The sequence below is a fragment of the Tenrec ecaudatus genome, chromosome 6 (genome assembly GCF_050624435.1).
Source record: "Tenrec ecaudatus isolate mTenEca1 chromosome 6, mTenEca1.hap1, whole genome shotgun sequence".
Classification (NCBI taxonomy): Eukaryota; Metazoa; Chordata; class Mammalia; order Afrosoricida; family Tenrecidae; genus Tenrec; species Tenrec ecaudatus.
Genome location: NC_134535.1, coordinates 66,111,957 through 66,131,412, shown reverse-complemented (window position 1 = coordinate 66,131,412; position 19,456 = coordinate 66,111,957). Strand labels below are relative to the sequence as shown.

The 19,456-nt window shown below is 42.9% G+C and overlaps 1 protein-coding gene across 1 annotated transcript in view; it reads right to left on the bottom strand.

Annotated features, from left to right (window-relative positions):
• Positions 1–512: 512 nt before the first annotated feature.
• Positions 513–19,456, bottom strand: part of WIF1 (Wnt inhibitory factor 1) — an 83,263-nt gene continuing 64,319 nt past the window's right edge. Inside the window, exons 4-9 of the mRNA XM_075552792.1 lie at positions 16,471–16,566; positions 15,382–15,477; positions 9,176–9,271; positions 4,438–4,533; positions 3,875–3,970; positions 513–1,197 (exon numbers count right to left, since the gene is read on the bottom strand). Of these exons, the coding sequence (XP_075408907.1) occupies positions 1,076–1,197; positions 3,875–3,970; positions 4,438–4,533; positions 9,176–9,271; positions 15,382–15,477; positions 16,471–16,566 (602 nt within the window). The 3' untranslated portion in view covers positions 513–1,075. The remainder of the gene's footprint in view (positions 1,198–3,874; positions 3,971–4,437; positions 4,534–9,175; positions 9,272–15,381; positions 15,478–16,470; positions 16,567–19,456) is intronic.

The following is a 19,456-nucleotide window of genomic DNA, read 5'->3' as shown; positions in this document are numbered from 1 at the left end:
GCCCTATAACTTTAGGGATGGAGGCGAATGGCCTGGGGTCGTGGGCAGGAAGCCAACCCTGCCAGCAACTTGCTGTGGGTACTCTTGCTTCACACAGTTCACCTGCAAACAAACGGAGGGTGCATTTTGAAGATGATCCGTTTCAAGGGATCCCGCAAATTAGTTTGCTCCCAGCACTGGGAGGCTCTGCGGGTGTCTTTGGAGAAGTAAGACACGGGGAGAGAATGGATTATCTCATCATCTTCCTGCGACTGTATAACATGTCCTGTATCATATGTCCGTGCTACAAACAGCAGTCAACTTGATTTCCATAGATGGCCCGCGCAAAGATCACTCGATACCACTCAGAAAACTAAAGCAGCACTTTTATTTTATACATACAAATAGTATAAACGTCTATTATGTAAGAGCTGTGTTTTGTTTACAATATATTATATTGCTTCAAGCCAATGCAGAGTTCATACATTATAAGCCCCTATTTTATTGTGTTTACAATATATTATATTGTTTTAATGCCACTACTACAGTGTCTTTGCTTGTTTACTTTTGTTTTAATATCAAATTCTCTAGAATAATGGTAAAGTCAAAATATATTGTTTTCAGAATTAAAATAGTAAGAACCATTTTAAAAAATGCAAATATCTAAATACACGACATTAGGCTTTGAGATGGTATAACTTCAGCACGGTTCACCGCTTCACCCAAACCCTTGCCACTTCTGCATTTTTGGCGAAATTTACCTTCTCTAATGTTCCCCAGCCCTGGGACACCATAAATGTAATTGTGAAAATTATCTGCCAACTACACACTGAAAAGGCAACATTTTAACCTGATCAACTGACAATATAAAATCAGTACCAAAGCACCGAAACAAGAAAATCTATACCATCACGCTACAGATGTACTTAGAAAACTTAAAAGGAAGAGTAAATATCAGCTCAGTGATTTATAATGAAGCTAATAAAATTCAGGCCAGTATTCGTAACTGTAATGAACATTACTTGAACATTCAACACATGAAAGGTTAGCAAAGGCTATGAACTTGGTGTAACTTAAAACGTTTCAGATGTCGAGTTCACCAGACATAATTGGATTCAGGTGGGTCCTGGCGGTCCTCGGTCTTTTTAAGTGAGGGCGTGTGCTGCCTGAGCCGGGCGCTCACTGGCCTGAGGGAATGCACCAGGCTGGCTCCATACCCTGCAAAATGAGTCACAGCTTAAAAGAAAAGAAACTACAAAAACAGGCTCTTCGCATTTGCTATGAACCATGCCAATGAAACCATTTTCCCGCTTGAACCCAGAGAGCAAGACCACGGTGACCACAGAAAGCTACCTGAAGGAAGAGGCATTGCAGGTTCGAGAACTCTGCTGGGGGAGGAGAGCGGGAAGCAAAATGTGCCTTATTAACTCCATCGAATTTGCCTGCCACGAACTCTCTGACCCGCTATGCACATCATGGACATGCAGGAACTCATAAGGCCAAGTTTGAATGGCTGTGAGGGAAAGGAAGGCTCTTCCGCGCACGCAGGGACTGCCCACGCTCGGGGCCCTGGAGTCTCGATTCCAGTGATGCTTCTGCAGAAGGACGGATTGTCATTTCCTCTGCATCGCAAAACTAACCAAGGGAGATTGACTCAACTCAATATGGCAAAACCCACTCTTCCTGTAGATCCCACAAGCCAGTGTGGCTATTGCATGGTAACGAAATAGGAATTTGATAAGAATGTGGGGCTTCTAAGGGGTCACCATCAATGGGAGCATTCTGGTGGGCAGTGGGTTTGGTGGGTGTTGGTTACACTTGTTAAGAGGATGAGTTATGATTGGCATCAACTTCTTGTCAATGCTGGAAGCAGGCATTCTAACTGTTTCGAGCTAGGCTATAGGTGGATTGGTACACTGAGTTATACAATTGAAGAACCACCCAAGGCTCCCCTTCTTTTAATGCATGGAGCTTTAAAGGTGAGAGGGAAGAACTCGTAAAGGTTTTCATGGTTGTAACGCGATCCTACCCATTTCCTAAAACTGATCCGGGACACAAAGTGCGTTTTAAAAGTCTGTCTCCATCTTCCTGTGCTTGCGAGTCAAGGTTGGCATTTCATTTGTCCCGTCGGGGTATTTAAATGGAGGGTGCCCTTAAACAAGCACTGTGAGCAGAATCCTTTGTTCCTGAAAGCATCGCTCTGCATTGTCAGCTGCAGGCTCGTAACTCAATGGAATGGTCAAACTCGGAGCCATCCCTACCACGGCACTTTATATATTATTTGCACACACACATGTTTAACAATCTACATAGTATATTATATTACATGTCTATATGTACCTCATCCTTTCTAATTTCTATATCGGGGCTTATATTACAGGGTTGACATCATGTCACTCTGCTTGAGTAAATCCCTACCATGCTGCTTGCTCTGCCCCCCTTGCAGTGCACACCTCCCTGATGGCGAGGGTTGCCCAGCAGCCTCTGCCCTACTAACATGCCTGGAGTCCGTTCTTAGCAGAACCCTGTGCCTCAGAACTCCCTTGTCATCTCCCTCTAGTCAAAACAAACCCCATTCTTTCAGCTTCATTCTTTCTGTGAGTGTACCTAAAGGTTGGCAGTCTCTCTCCAAAAACACAGTACTGGGGCATCTTCCAGATGCAATGCTTTGATCTGACAGGTGTATATTGGTGTCACAAGACTCTAGCAGCATAATTTACAAATGGGGGCAGTACTTGTCAGCTGGCTCACGCGTTACATGAGGGTCTCCTATTTATTTCCATTTTGGAAGATAAACCAATATGCATTACCCTTTGCTTGTCTATTCACCACTCTTGGTAGCCACCAGGGCCCAGATGTGGGTTCCGGGAGACTTCTTCAAAAGTGCTCTGGGCTGTATGATCATATCTTAGGTCATCCCTGGGACCAAGGACTTCCGGAAGATTAGACTGGCTAGGAAAAGCCTGTATCCAGTTCAGGATCCCCTAAAGTGGTCGGTTTATTATTTTCCAAAACCTCTCCCAAGGAGGCTAGTCTCCTAGGGATCATTTAATCTAAATTGGGTTTTCCCCCTGTGTCCTGGAGGGCTTCCATTCAACCATTATGCTCTGAGTAAAGAGTTGGTTTTTTTTTTAGGTACTGTACTTTTATTAGGCTGTGCTCACCTGAAGCCAATTTTATTACCAATTCAGTCAGTTCAGTGGGGGGGGGGGGGGAGGAGAGAGGGGAAGAAATCAATGGTTTAACGGAGCTAGGCCAACTACCAACTTACTTTAAGTGAATATGCACATATATAGGACAGTGCTTCAGAGAGTTCATGGAACCGTTCCATTACCTTTCCATTCCACTTTCATGAACTTTTTGAAAGTTGTACATTATATGCACTTGGAGTAACATAATGTCAACCATGTAGTATAAGCTCCCAATTTAGAAATTAGAAAGGATGAGGTATATATAAACATTTAATATAATTACTATGTAGATTGTTAAACGCTTCTATATTTGTGTGTAAATATAATTAAAATGTATATGAAAATTAATTCCTCCTTTCAGGACCCCAGCTGGTTAGGGATCCCCTGGTGGTCCAATAGAAAAGCACTTCACTGCTACCTGATAGGCTGGTGATTCAAAACACCGATGGCTCTGCTGGACAAAGACCTGTCATCTGCCAGCTGTGAAAACCCTGTGGGGCAGTCTCACGAGTCACAATTGACTCAGGACACCCAACCAAACAACAACAACCCCAAAGACTTGGGTCCATAGTCGGTGGGATATGCTACCCCATGTACCATTGTTCTAGGATCACATCTGACGGCAGTTGGTGATCGATTCTCAGCCTGTGGAGCCAGGGAAGGAGAAGTGAAAAGGACGGGCTCCCAGACTGGCTTCTACTCACTTTTATTGCAGTGTCGTCCATGCCAGCCCTCTTGACACTGGCACTGGTTGGGTTCGTGGCAGGTTCCGTGTGCTCCGCAGCCGGGCTCACAGACGGCTGGAACCACAGCAGAGACAAAGCTTTGTTTCCCAAGCTCCCCTTCACAGAATCGCCCAGCCGCTGTCCTGTGGTTCCTTACGATGCCCTCACATTGGCCTCATGCCCTGATTTTCGTTCCTTAAGCGCCAGCTATAGGTCAGCTTTGGACGTTGGGGGAAAGCCCTGCGTGCTCTTACGCTGTTGCTATTTCCCATTCACAAAAGACACTAGCAAAATTTTGAAACAGGTAAGCAGGAGAAATTGATTTTCCTTAAGGAAAATAAAAGTTGGATTAGAGGTGTGAGTGCGTGTGCATGGCCTTCTTTCAACTCTTTTTGGTCCACATCCCAGAAGCAGATATGCCCATGAAGGGCAGGCTGTGAGCCCTAGGCACCATGCCAAAGGCCCGGGAGTTATGTAATAAGAGACCACTGCTAGTCTAATTATCCCCTAACCAAGATTGATGATGTGTACGGAGTACTTACGCTTTGAGCAGAGGTCTCCTTGGTAACCTTTGGAGCACTTACATTTACTTTTACCAATGCATTTACCTCCATTTCGACAGGGCTGTGGACATTTGCCTGAAGTAAGACAAGGGTACAAATCAGCAAGGGACGCACTGCCTCTTCAAGAGGTGGTAACATTTTACAACGGAACCACAGGCTTTGAGAAAAGAAAAGCTTTTAAATAGCAGCTCTTTCCATGCTACAATGGTTTTATATGAGCTTCCTCGTTGAAAACAAACAAATAGGCTACTTATGATTTTAGATCGATATCTTTTATAATCAAAATCATGTTTACATTACCCTTTAATAAACATGAGAATATTTTAACGGATGCTAAGTGCTTACACCTTGAGCTATATATTTCTAGAAATGAAAGACAGTTCCTGGTCCCTGCCAAGTAATCTTTTCCCGAGTTCTGAGTTTTGAATATCACCTTTCTGAAAACTAGGCCTTCATCTAATCCGAACAACATCTGTCTTAACTGAGGGGACTCGGGAAAGCAGGGTTTGCTTGCAGGTCTTGTATCTGAGGAAGCAATGCTAAGAACTCGGGTGGAGGGGTGGGAGAGCCCACACGGAGGTGTGTTGGAGACGGGTTCCTATGCCGTAGGTGGGTAGCTAGGTTTGATCTTGCTGGAACCTTCGTCCCGAGCTGTCTGACTGAGCGAAGGGACTTAGGGACAAAGGGACTTAAAGCAGTGGCTGTTGAGTCCACTCGGCCTTGTGACCACCACACACTTGTCGGTATAGAACCATATTTCACAGGGTTTTCAATGATTGCTTTTCCCAAAGTAGATGGGTCACCAGAACTTTCTTCTGAGGCATTTCCGGGTGAACTTAAAACACCCTTTGATTAGCAGCTCAGCACCTGTACACCATCCAAAGACTTCTGAGGTCAGGGAGTACCTGTCTACTGTTGGTCAAGGACATGCTTCTACACCGAGACCGTGGGGGGGGGCAGGTCCCAGAAAAGGCTCTGAGTGAGAGTGAAATAAGTGTGCACAGCTAAGAGGAGGTGCAGTTGGGTTGTGGCCGTGTAAAACTGGAAGCTGTGGGCATGGCTGGAGCAAACAGTTGAAAAGATATGAGGCAGAAAACACCCCAACACCACAGTGATGTGTTTTTCTGGAATGTCTTAGATCCTAACAGCACATTCTTTTTCTTTGCACCAAATAAGTATTGCTACTGTTTTCATGATTCTTTGACTCTTAGATGTAAAAGTTACATATTTTTTTCTTTCTTACTCCAGTCTATTTACTCCAGAGTCTATTCATTCTAGCCTCTGTAGTCTAGAATTTGCCATCCTTAAACTGTTTTCGAGGCAAAACGATATAGTGCAGTTCATTCAGCCCTGGAGTCGTGTTTTATCATTGGTTTACTACTACAAAGAGAGCAAACAGTCATTATATTTTGGTTGAAGACAACTTTGGATTTGTGGTTTGTTGGTTGGTGTTATTTCTCTTGTTTTCACTTTGATAAAACTCATTACAAAGGTCTCTGGATCAAACTCAAACCACAAACCCACCGCCATTGAGTTGATTCGGACTCATAGCAACCGTATAGGACAGGGTAGAACTGCCCATGTGGGTTCCCGAGACTGGAACTCTGAACAGGAGGGGAAAGCCTCCGCTTCCCTGCAGAGCGGTGGCTGGTTTCACGCGGTGTGCTATGCCATGAGCGTCCCAACTCCGCCCAGTACAGTGCCGCTGCGCTCCGTAGCTTTGTCCTTTGGCCCGTAGTGTGTTCACAGTGTCCACAGAAGGCCATCTTTTGCGATAGGTAAAAGGAGAAGTCATTTTAGCAACTGATTGCCATTTAGGAGCCCCGGTGGCATGGTGTTTGCGAGTTGGCTGAAATCCACCGGTCAGCAGGTCAAAACCATCAGCTGCTCCATGGGAAAAAGAGTAGGCTTTCTACTCCCGTTAAGTTCAGGCTTGGAAACTACACGATCATTCCACACTGCCCTGTAGAGTCGCAAGTCAACATCGACTCTATGGCAGCGAGTTTTGAGTTTTTAATATTTTGGAGTTTTATATTCATCAAGCATAGTACTTGTCAATAAATAGATATCAGTTTGCTTGTTTGAAAGCTTCATTTGGCCATAGGGGGCAAAAAGGCCTTAGAGAATGTACGATAGGTTTGGAATGAGGATTTCATTAATTCTGCTTATGGCCCTAGGAAACAGAGGTCTCTGAGATAAAGCATGTGGCTGAGTCAGTCAACAACTTTGGAAGACCCCGTTGTAGATCTGCCAAAAGTAAATTTGTCAACAGGCACAGCTTCTGGATAAATTAGCAGGAAATATACAACTCCTAAGGGCATACAAAATTAGCGGGAAATATATAACTCCTAAGGGTATACAAAGCATACCCTCAGGAAGAGAAATGAATAAATATCCATTAACACGAATACATATAGGATTCAAAGTCTGAGACTACGTATGGAGAGAAAATTGACAGGTGGTAGGTTCATAGACATCTTTTTCATGTTAGACTTATTAATAAGAATAGAAACCACATCCTGACGGTTAATTTGGTGTTCTATGGAGTCTTCCGAGGTATTTCATTTGAGCTCCATGAAATGTGGTTCCTTCCTCTACTAAACCTTCATAGACGGTACAAGAACCACAAACAAATTAGCGGCTGACAGTGAAAACAAAGTCAGACTTTTGGCTCCACTGTAGAAGTGATGGTTGTACCAAACTGGTATTTTAGCAGATACCGTGCAGCTGGAAATGAGAATACTGAGCAAGTTTCCTTGGACACTTGTCAGAAAAGGGACAGAACACCTTCAACAGATGGGCCATGTTCCTCTGCTCCATCCTGGGCAGGGCCCTGTGCTGTCTCCTTGGTCATAAACTAATCTCAGATGGGGTTAGCTCATTTCTGAGTTCAGTAGGTTAACTGAGTTGTAGAGGTTACCTGGCTGGTAAATGGAAGAAGTCATTTGGGATACTGATTCCCCGAACATTGATTATTCGCCATATTACACCCTTACGTGTATATGATTTTTTTTATTAACGGATGACATGCATATGTTGTTGTGTGCCTTTGAGTCACTCTGACTCCTGGTGACCCTACAGGACAAGTAGAACTGCCCCCAAGCTGAAGTCTTTCCCAGAACACATCACAAGGTCTTTTCTCCTGGGGAGCGGCTGGTGGGTTTGAACAGCTAACCTTTCGATAGTGACAGAGTGCTTCACCATTGTACTACCAGGGCTCCTTTATCATATGTGAGAGAAGGCATAAAGTGTACTGATCTTAAGGTGATTATTTTTATGTGCCCTCTGGTCTCAAGACTATGGCCACAGGGATATCAAGGTCACCAAGAATAATTTGGAGGTTGCCAAGGACTTGTTTAAAAGTGCTTGCAAGTCTGACCGAGAACTCTGACATTCAGAAATAATACTAAAATATGAGTGTTTAAAATCATGTTTTCTTTTCAAAAAAAGTGTACTGATCTTACATTTACAATCACTTTTTAACATTAGTAAACACTCCTATATCCCTCTCCAATTGAAAAATAGAACCTTTTCCACAATCCATTAAATCCCTTCATGTGAGGAACCACTGTTTTGATTTCTACTGTCAGCCCTTAGTTTACGTGTACTTGAACTTCATGGAACTAAAATTCTGCAGTATGCACTCTTTTGTGTCGGCCTCCTTTTACTCACAGGATGTCTGTGAGATCGAGTCATGGTGTTCTGTGTATGTGCTGGAAGTTCACCCTTCGTTATTGCCGTCAACACACTCTTTTCTTGGCTCTACCCTTTCCCTGTAGATTGGTTCCTACACTCATCTGGTCCAGAGTATCTGGCAGGAAGAAACCCCTCTAGGTCTGCAGGTAAGTGAACAAATCCCAACTACTCCAAAATTCTGACTTACAATTCCAGAGTTGAAATTATGGGCTTGAAATAATGAGAAAGGAATACAAATCAAAAATGAGAAACAACACAACCTATGATATAATTTAAATGCAGACATGAGTGAGACAGAAAGCATCTAAGGTAGCAGTTCTCAACCTGTGGGTTATGACCCCTTTGGGAGTTGAACGACCCTTTCACAGGGGTCCTCCGATTCATAACAGTAGCAAATTACAGTTATGAAGTAGCAGCAACAAAAATAATTTTATAATTGGAGGTCACCACAACATGAGGAACTATATTACAGGGTCACAGCATTAGGAAGGTTTAGAACTATTGATCTGAGGGGAGCTGGGTCATTCTTTGCCTCGCCATTAGCCAAAATAAGTGGTTGCTGAATCTAGGGGAAACAAGCTACTTGGTTTAACACCCAAGCCAGCTTGTCATTCTCCAGGGGCTTCACACACAGACAGTTCTAAAAGACTTAGGTCACGTTTCTAGAAATCCTTGGGTGGCCCAAATGGCGAAGCATTCAACTATTAGCCAAAAGGTTGGTGGTTCGAGTACACTTGGAGGCACCACAAAAGACAGTTCTAGTGACCTGTTTCTAAAAGAGCACACCGAAGAACTCCAGGGAGGGATCACAGGTTTTAGCATTCCCACCCACCCAACCCCCCCCCCGAAAAAAAAAACAAAAAAAAGGCGCAGCCGATGGAGAACAGTTCTCTGCAACACTTATGGGGCTGCCATAGGTTGTAACCCCTTAACCACGACAAGATGACCTTTCTAAGGCACCAAGCAACCCCGCAAACCACCATGTCTTGAAGCAAGGAGAATGCAGAAGGTGGATACTCACTTATTTCACACTGTTCTCCCTCTAGTCCCGGAGGGCAAATACACTTTCCAGGGTAGAAACAAGTACCTCCATTCAAGCAGGTAGTGGAGCAGTTTGCTGTCAGAATGAATAACAGTAGGTTAAATCTAACAAACACGTCACCTAAAATGAGATGAGACCTAGACACCTGATACTTGCCTACTTCAATCGTTGTTTTGCTGATAAAACTGCGTGACCATCTACAGACTCCACTAACATAGTGGATCTACAGACACGATCTACTAACTACTCCGACGGGTTTATATCTTAGTGAAAATAGTGCTTTCATGCATTTTTAGTTATTTTTAATCATTTTATTGGGGGCCTGTACAGCTCTTATTACAATCCATACATACATCCATTTGTACATTTGTTGCCATCATTGTTTTCAAAACATTTTCTTTCTACTTGAGCCCTTGGTAACAGCTCCTCTTCTTTCACTCCCTCCCCCACCCTCCCTCCCACATGAACCCTTGATAATTTTTTTTTCATGTCTTACACCAACTGATGCGTCCCTTCACCAACTTTTTTGTTGTCTGTCCCCCTGGGAGGGGGCTATATGTAGATCACTGTGATCAGTTCCCTCTTTCTCCCCCCACCTTCCCCTTCTTTACCTTCCTGTTATTGCTACTCTTATTATTGGTCCTGAGGGGTTTATATGCCCTGGATCCTCTGTGTTTTCAGCTCTTACCTGTTAATGTGCTCATGCTCTGGTCTAGCCAGATTTGTAAGGTAGAATTGGGGGTCATAATAGTGGGTGGGAGGAAGCATTAAAGAACTAAAGGAAATTTGTATGTTTCATCGGTGCCATACTGCATTCTGACTGGCTTTTCTCTGCTTGCATATATATTTTTAAAGTATCTATGTGCTTAAAGGGAGAAGAATGTTGCAAACCTGGTAAAATGTTTTTGTTTTCTTTAAAAAATAAAAAATCAGATCGTGGGATGAAAATCTAAACTAAGCCATCCAGTTGATTCCAACTCAAAGAGCCTGATCTAGGATTTCCACAACCATATGGAAACAGATAGCCTCATGTTTCTCCTACAGAGCGGCTGATGAGTTTGAGCTGATGATCTTGTGGTTAGCAGCCCCACACTGATCTCACAGGGCCACCAGGGGTCCTGGGAAATGGAAGTAGAACAAAAAGGAAAAGGGAAAAAAAACTTATTCTGGAATAGCTACAAAAGGAACTAAAAAAACCCACACTCACTGCCCTTGAGTCAATGCTGACTCATAGAAACCCCCTGTGGGTTTCAGAAACTATAATTTTTAAAATCATTTTATTGGGGGCTTTTACAACTCTTATCACAATCCATATATACATCCATTGTGTCAAGCACATTTGTACATTTATTGCTATCATCATTCTCAAAACAGAATCTATAACTTTTTATAGGAGTTGAAAACTCAGCCTTTTTCCCACAGAGATGCTGATGGTTTCGAACTGCCCATGCAGATCACAGCCCAACACCAAAGCATTACACCAACAGGGTCCCTAGCTACAAAGGGAAAGAAGTCTTAAGTAACGGGATTTGACGAGGGAGAATAAGATGGACTCTCCCCACCCCCACCCACTGGAATAGAGAGCATCTTATAAGAAATTTTTAAAATTCCCGACACAGTCGCTGAAGACAAAATGGTGCATAAGAAAATGTTGTGAAGAAAGCTGATGGTGCTTGGCTATCAAAAGATAGAGTGCCGGGGATCTTAAAGGCTTATCATTAAACAAGTGTCCATCTAGCAGGGAAGCAATAAAGCCCACATGGAAGAAGCACACCAGACTGTGTGATCATGAGGTGTTGACAGGAAAAGGTATCAGAAGTTCAAAAATATACAACCAACTCAATGTGAAAGGGCATGATGCAATAGAGACCCCAAACTCACCTGCAAGGTAACTGGACACTCCCTCTCAGAAGCACCACATGGACAGGATGATTAATCCAGGGTGTGGTATGGAACTAGTGAACCACATAATTATCTGCTACTTCTTTAATATTTCCTCTCCTTACTATTAAGGCTGTTATTTGTTTTACCTCATTAATCATGTTAGATTTGCATATGTTCATTTGTATATTTAAGATTGTTTGGTACATGAATGCCGAGATAGAGAACCCTTCAGCAACAGTAACAGGAGTAATGGTTCCTGAGGGGATGGGAATAGAGCGGGGTCGGGGAAGGGGTATGGGGAGCTGATAGCATTGATGATTGCGTAACTCTACTGGATGGGATGGTATGTGAATGGATATGTTGAATTGTAAAAGATATGTCAATAAAAAAATAATAATATTTTTAAAGACTTTAATGATGTTTTGAGAAAGAATTACTTCTTTCTTATGGCAGGATGGACCACAGAACCTCCTGAGAGAGTGTCCAAGCCCCACTCATTGCCATCCAGTCGATTCTGACTCAGAGCCATTGCAGGGCAATGCAGGGCAGAGTGGGACTGCCCGGTCAGGTTTCCCAGTCTGTAAATATTCATGAAAGCAGATTGCCATACCTTTGCCCCATGAAGCTGCTGGTGGGTTTGAACCACCCATCTTTCAGTTAAGAGCTAAGCATTTAATCACCGTGCCACCGAGGCTCCTGTATTAATCTGAGGGAGGCAGTTAAGCCAATGGCTCAGGTAGTAATCACACTGTTTTTGATTGATCCAAAACATTTTCCTTCCTTTTTAAATTTCTGGAATTTCACTGCTTGCTGTACACAAAACAGAGCAGTTAGAGAAATGAAGCTCAGGAAAGAGCCAATATTTAAAAATAAAATCTAGCTCATTCTGGAAAAGGAGATTAAAGCTGGCGCTTGGAGGTTCCGCAGCTCCATTCATATGGCCTATTTGTCTCCTTCCATGTAAGACAGACAGGCCTACATTGGCTACAGATAAACAGAAGCTAAATAAAGCTTCTAGTAGGAAAATCAGAAAGGAAATCCAAAAATTATCAAGGTATGTTTTCTTTGTGGGAGAAAAAAAACCTGACTAAAAAGTTCTAGCAATGTCAAGCTTCTTAAGTGATAAGCTTTGTGTTCAAAATCCTAAATATTTCTCCGATGAAGGCCATCCTGTGCTGGCTTTGGCAACACTAAGTTTCTGGATGTAAAAGGAGCCAGCAGCATCCGAGTGTAGGAAAACCAGTCTTCTGGGCCTCTGCTTTCAGTCGTTGTTTTTGTAAGTGTGCCCTAGTTCCCTACTGTCCTTGACAAAAACAAAACACACATCAGTATCTTGGTTGGCCCGGGCTCTACCTACACTCTCTTTGACTCATGGGTAGAATGGAATTTGAACAAGTCCACAAGAGTCAAAATGCGACCTTGAGTATGTATATCCCACCTAATTTTCAAGAACATCCCAAGAATCTATTTGACTCATTGAACACAAATTACAGAGAACTTGAGCTATAGGGTGGCATCAAGAGCAACATCCATGAAGAAAGCAAAAGGTCATTAAAATTTTTTTAAAAAAACAAAAAAGTGGATGTCAGTGGAGACTGAAACTTGCCCTCAATCATAGAGTAGCCAAAGCAAATGGCGGAAAGAATGAAGCAAAATAACTGAACAAAAAGACAGCTCCAAAAGGCAGCTCAAGAAGACAAAGTATTATAAAGTGTGCAAAGATTTGCGGAGAGAAAATTAAAAATGAACATGCTCAGGATTTAACACACAGAAGGAAACACAGTAGTAAACAAATCAAATGACATATTGCATTGGGTAAATCTGCTTCACGAGCTCTTTTTAAAGAATTGAAAAACAAGGATATCATTTTGAGGACCAAGGTGCATTTGACCACGGTCTTTTCAGTGGTCGCATATGCCTGTGAAGGTTGGACAATGAATAAGGAAGTCCGAAGCAGAACTGATGCCTTCCAACTATGGTGCTGGTGAAGGACATTAAAGATATAATGAACTGCTAGAAGAACAGAGTACACTATCTTGGAAGAAGTGCAGATAGAATGGTCCTTCTAAAAGGACGGCCAGACTTCATCTCACATACTTTGGAAATAGTGTCAGGAAAGACCAGACCATATGGGAGGACATCGTGTTGGCAGAGAGTGAGAGAAAAAAAGGCAGACTCTCCATGAGGACTCATTGACACGGTGGCTGTGACCGGGGTTAAAACTGTGTTACTCACAACTGTTGTGATGCGGCTGGTGTGACTGGGCAGTGTTTCATTCTGCTGGACATTGGGTCGCTATGAGTTGGGGCAGGCTTGATGGCACCTGACAACAGTAACATGTCTTCAAATACGTAGTACTGAGCTCAAACCCCATGCCGGTAATAAAACTGTATTTTTCAGAGGTTCCACACACTCCTCCTGGACAATGAAGGCATCCTTGTGTTGAGCTGGTGAAGAACGTTATTTTTAAAATAGTCTCAGATCTCCTGTGAGATCAAGTGGGATTTCAACAAACTTTCTGAAAGAAGTAGAATAATAAATGACTGAATTTTAAAAGTAGGAACGTTCTCTAAAAGGCAAAGTATTTCAAAATGTCCCAAGTACTAGAATATATATATATAGGTGTATTCCTCCGATAAGTACTGTACAGTGTTTGCGATACCATGTCATTAAGAAAAACCTCGATGAAATGCTTTGAGAATGATTGGGGCAGGGAATGTGTGGCTGTGCTTTATACAATTGAAGTATGTATATGTATGGATTGTGATAAGAGTTGTATGAGCCCCTAATGAAATGTTTAAAAAAAGGAAGAAAAACCTCGATGGATGTTCTGTTGTGCAAACCACACTAATCATGACTACATCACACCCACATACCCATGGCGTGTCTCTGTAAGCTAGTGTATACTTGAGCTCTGTCTCGAAGTCTCTGAAGATTTCATTCTATAGCATAAATTCTGCTTTCTTGAATTCCTAATTTTCCAACAAATTTAATTAAATACAAAGACATTCCATAATAAGGCATTTGGGCACTAGCTGTTAATTATTAGTAGTGATGTTGGTGCTTCATCTTTATAAATACAACTACAACTGTAACACTATGGGGTTTTTTCTTGTTTTTTTTTAACACTATGTGTTTGTTTTTTAAATCATTGGGGGCTCATACAACTCTTAGCACAATCTATACATCCATCCATTGTGTCAAGCACATTTGTACATTTGTTGCCATAACCATTTTCAAAACATTTTTTTCTACTTGAGCCCTTGGTATCAGCTCCTCATTTCCCCTCCCTCCTCCACCCTCCCTCACGAACCCTTGATAAAATTTTTTTCATGTCTCACACTGACCAATGTCTCCCTTCACCCACTTTTCTGTTGTCCATCCCCCAGGGAGGGAGTTATAGGTAGATTACTGTGATCGGTTCCCCCTTTCTCACCCAACACTATGGTTTTTTAAAGAATTTTTTTGTTTATGAAGTATAGAGATGCTTTCACGTTTTATCTCAATTAACTAATTGAACTCAACTAGCTTAATTCCAGGTTTAGAGATAGGCAAAGCATGGCCCAAACCAATATGCTGTCATCTAATCCAGGTTGACTCACAGTGACCTTATGGGGTAGAACCACCCCTGTGAGTTTCTGAGACTTTTTTTTTTAATGTTGTGCTTCACTTTATTGATTCTTGAAGATACTGTTTTGTCTGGGTTTTTGTGTTTGTTTGTTTGTTTGTTTCACAAACTGAATGTTTGTGACAACTCCGCATCAAGCGAGTCTATTGGCACCACTTTTCTAATGCCATTTACTCCCAGTATGTGCTCATGTTGTGTCTGTGTGTTGACACCACCACAATTAAGCAACGATCACAAATGTATTTTGATTTTCCAATCCTTATAGTACTAATACTTACTTTACACTAAAGTCTATTAATTGTACAAAAGCATAATGGAAAATTTTGAGACTGTAACTCTGTGTGGGAGTAAAAAGCCCATCTTTCTCATGAGGGGTGGAGGCTGTTTTTGAACTACTGACCTTGCAGTTAGTAGCCCAATGCATAACCACTATGCCGCCAGGGCTCAAGGGAAATTGACCTGTGGGGGAGGCCTTAGTTATTGTAGCAGTCAGTTTTACTCTAAGTGATATGCCTAATTTTCAGAGCTATTATGAAGAGTGATGATATATTCAACTTATTTTAATAAAAAATGTTTAAACAAAGGAAGAAAAAAGGAAGGGAGGGAGTAAAAATAAGAGAGGGAAAGGGAGGAAAGAAAGCTGGAATGGAAAGGAGAATGAGGGATTGGTTACCTTTATCACAATTGACTCCATAGAATCCAGGCGGGCAGATGCAGAAGCCAGGGGTCACACAAAGCCCTCCATTCATGCATCGTGGCGTGCAAAGAGCTTAACGGAGAGAAAACCCTGATTAAGGCTAAACTGCATTTGAATTAGGACCAGTTTAGAAAGTCAACAATACAACAGGTCTACATTTTCAAGCCTTCTTGTTGACTCTCAAATAGTCTCTCATTTTGAATCCATGTTTCCTATATTAAATCAGACTATATTTTAACTGCATCTCAGCCAACTGCATACAAGAGAATTTTTTAATTATTCCATTTGTATGCCTGATTAACTTTTGTCCATAGTCATTATTTTTAACCAAGATATTGGCTCCTTAAAATGGCACATATGTTCTCTCTGCCCTTTATTTACATCCTTGGACTTCCAATTCCAAAATAAAGGCAAATAAGAAAAGATTCTTATTTATTTTTGAAGAAAAATATTTGCCATTGTCTGGTCAAATGAGCTTCTGTGTGTAAGAATCTGGTGAGTAACACTCACCTTCTTGTTTCTCTCTTTTTCCTTTTTCATAGAATTCACTGAAAAGTCTTTTCCCTGAAATGGATGTACTTATTATACAAATTATTTTCACCTCTTTGCTGCATAACTTCATAACTCTTTAAATTTAACAATTGTGAATCAAACTGCTTTCTATTAGAAAAGAACATTTCAAACCACTGCAAATTCTGGCCTTCTAAAAGTTAGTTTTCAAGGTTAAAGATTTTTAGCTCCAGTTTAAGGGAGGCATAAATCCTCCAGACTTTAATAAGGTTATGCCAAAATGCAGTGTGTGTACTAGTGAACTTCGCGCTGAGGGCAGAGACCCTAAAGAGGGCCGATTCTGCAGCACGGTGCTCTACCTGGTCTCTGCAGATTGAACTGAACAGAAACCCATTTCCAAGCATTTCAAAATTTTCACTATATCATGTTAATGTGACCAGAAATGTAATTTCAGGGGATGTGTTAATTGCATGTGTGGGCTCTGTTGACGAAGCACCTGTGCCAATCCCACGCTGATTAGGAATGACCCAGGGAGGCCAGGTGTGCATACTTTACCTTTCTCGCAGTGAGGCCCGTAGAATCCATCGGGACATGCGCAGACGCGTCTTTCGTTACACAAACCGCCATTCCAACATCCTCCGGGACACTCAGCTTCGGCAAGGAGAAACAAGTCTTAGGATCACATTAGGTCAGTTACAGCCAAGGGGAAGAAGTCCTTCTTCCTCCGGTGCCATGATTTATTTAACACAAATCCACTGACCTCTCTCTGTCTCTAGAGGGCTTTTCCCTGTGAGGAGTGAGGGGCACGTGGCGGGCATTTTCACTCCCCTCACATGCCTGCAAGATGTGGGCAGTGAGGAAGGACAACTGAAGGCGAGTCGATGGAATGACTGGACCTGCCGTGGGTGGCAGGAGAAGAGACCACCGGTCTTGGAGAAGTACAGTCATCATGCTCCTTGAAACAAGGATAGCAAGCATCTGTGTCACTTCGGAGATGACACTTTAGACATGTTATGGGCAAGAAGCAGTCCCTGCAGAAGAACCACAGGCTTGCTAAAGAGCAGAGTCCTCAGCGCTCTGGATTAACTCAGTGGCTGCAATGGGCACCAGCGGGCTCCAGCATAGGAATGAGTGGGAGGGTGGCGTAAAGCAAGCGGTGTTTCGTTTTGTTGTCCAAGCGGGGGCAGTGGGCTTCCATAAAGATCCGTAGCCTTGCAAACACCACGAGGCAGTTCTGCCCCGCCCTACAGAGTCAGCACAAGTTGGAATGGACTTGTTTGGTTTTGTGAGCCACTTGTCAGGGGCCCTGAGTGCAACGCAAGGCAATGCTGCCCAGGCCTGTGCCGTCCTCTCAGTTATTGTGCTCCAGCCCATTGGTGCCGCCACTGTGGCAATCCATCGTGTTGGGTCTTGCTCTGTTACACTGCTCCTCTACTTTGCTGAGCGTGATGTCCCTTTCCTGCGGCCCGCCTCTCCTGATAACCTGTCCAAAGAGCATGAGACCAAGTCTCGCTACCCTTGCTAGGAACATTCTGGCTGTCCTTCTTCAAAGACAGATTGGCTTATTCTTTTGGCAACCCATAAAACACAAAACTCAACTGCCATCGAGTCATTGCTGACTCATAGCATCCCCAGTGGGTTTTCCAAGACTGGACCTCTTTACAGGAGTAGAAAACCCAGCCTTTCTGCCACCGAGCTATTGGTGGTTTTGAACTGCTGAGCATGTGGACTGCAGCCCAATGCGTAACCGCTACACCACTGGGCTCCTCTTGGCAGTCTGTGGCGCTTTCGATAGTCTTCGCCAGCACCGTAACTCAAATACATGGATTCTTCTTCAGTCTTCCTTAGTTAATGTCCAACTTCACATGGATATGAGGTGATTGAAAAGACCACAGTCCATCCACAAAGTAACATCGTTGCTTTTCGGCACTTTAAAGATGTCCTGTGGAGCTGCCTTACCCAAGGCAGTGCGTCATTCGATCTCTGGACGGCTGCTTCCATGAGCACTGATTGTGGATCCAAGGCAGACAGAGTCCTTGACACTTGTGCTCCATCGAGTGTTAAAAGTAAGACGTGGGCCTCCTTCTGTCCATCTTCCAAGGATAAGGGGCTCCTTTAAGAAGGTTTTATTCTGCTTGTAGCCCAAACTATCATTTACTGGCCCTCCTTAAATTCACATTGTGATGGAATGAAAGATGCTGTCATCAGTATTCATTTTAAGAGGAGGGCACGATCATTTTTGGCCTATCTCTTGAGCACTGGAAGGCTCCAGAGCTTCACTTCTATGATAGGGAGGCTTGTAGGGATATGGGAAAGGAGCCAGGTCTTCATGTTGAAATGGAACCTGAGGTCTGGTGGCGAGATGCTGATGCCATTGCCCAGCAGGATCACTGATGTGATGATGTCATCTGACTTTGCTGGCAGTCAGCAGCATCAAGCACTAGGCAGTTGATGTAGACTTTTCCCTTTTGGCAGGTGATGGTTGCTGGTAATGATTGGTAATCTTGACCCAAGGAACCAGTGCAAGAAATCTAACCAGGGGAGAAATCTAACGATAATATTTTCAGGTAAGATACCCCTGAAAAAAACCCAAAATGGTGTTGGGGGGCGAAGTAGGATAGAGCAAGGAGAGAGACCGAGAGAAGGGTTATTAGAATTCGCAGGGTCGCAGGTGGAGGCCAGGTTGCGAGAGACTTTGGTAAGACTCCTCTTGCCAAACCCTGTGCTCACCACTTCCTCCTGCCATCGGTGCAGTTGCGATTATATATCAACACACATGACTATAAACCATATGACATATAGAGATGTCAGCCATAGCAAGAGAAAGAACTAAGCAGGAAAATCTGAGGATGCTGATGCAGTTTGGAAGACGCTCTTGAGAACTACAGTGGACCGCTCTAGTGGGCGACCGAGAGTGGAGCCACGGGCCCTCGCCGTCTGCGCTTCTGGTGCTCACACGCAGCTACAGTCCTCTGGCCTTTGCTGTTCGTTCATTTACGACAAAAGTGTAACGAGGTCTAGGTGATCAATAAAAAAGATACAACCTCTCTCCTCATTAAAGAGCTCATGAGAAGCTCTCATAGAGGAGGAAAATATTAATTGAATATATATATATATATATATATTCATCGTAGGTGAATTGCAGCCAATGTGGATTAGAAACTCACTTACACAGCTCCAGGTGTATATTAACTCCATAACATGTTTACTGAATGGTTTTTTTTTTTAGATTTGTTGTTTTCTGATGCTGTATAGAGTTACCAAAGTTTCACCGGCATATTTTCTTTGTAGGATAAGTTATTTCTAAAAACTTCTAGAAAAGCTAGTCCTATTCACACTATGTGGTGTAACCAAGACCAGGGACAATCCCTTCTCTATGGTTTAGAAATTCCACTTTTCATCTCCTTGCGCTTTGCAAACTGTGAAAAGGATTCTGGTTTTGTGTCTCCCCTATTTCCTGCAAAGGTTGCCCCTTTGCAGATGTAAGTCTGGATTGGGGGCAAACAGAAGCCAATCTTCATCTATGTAAACTAGACTTCGA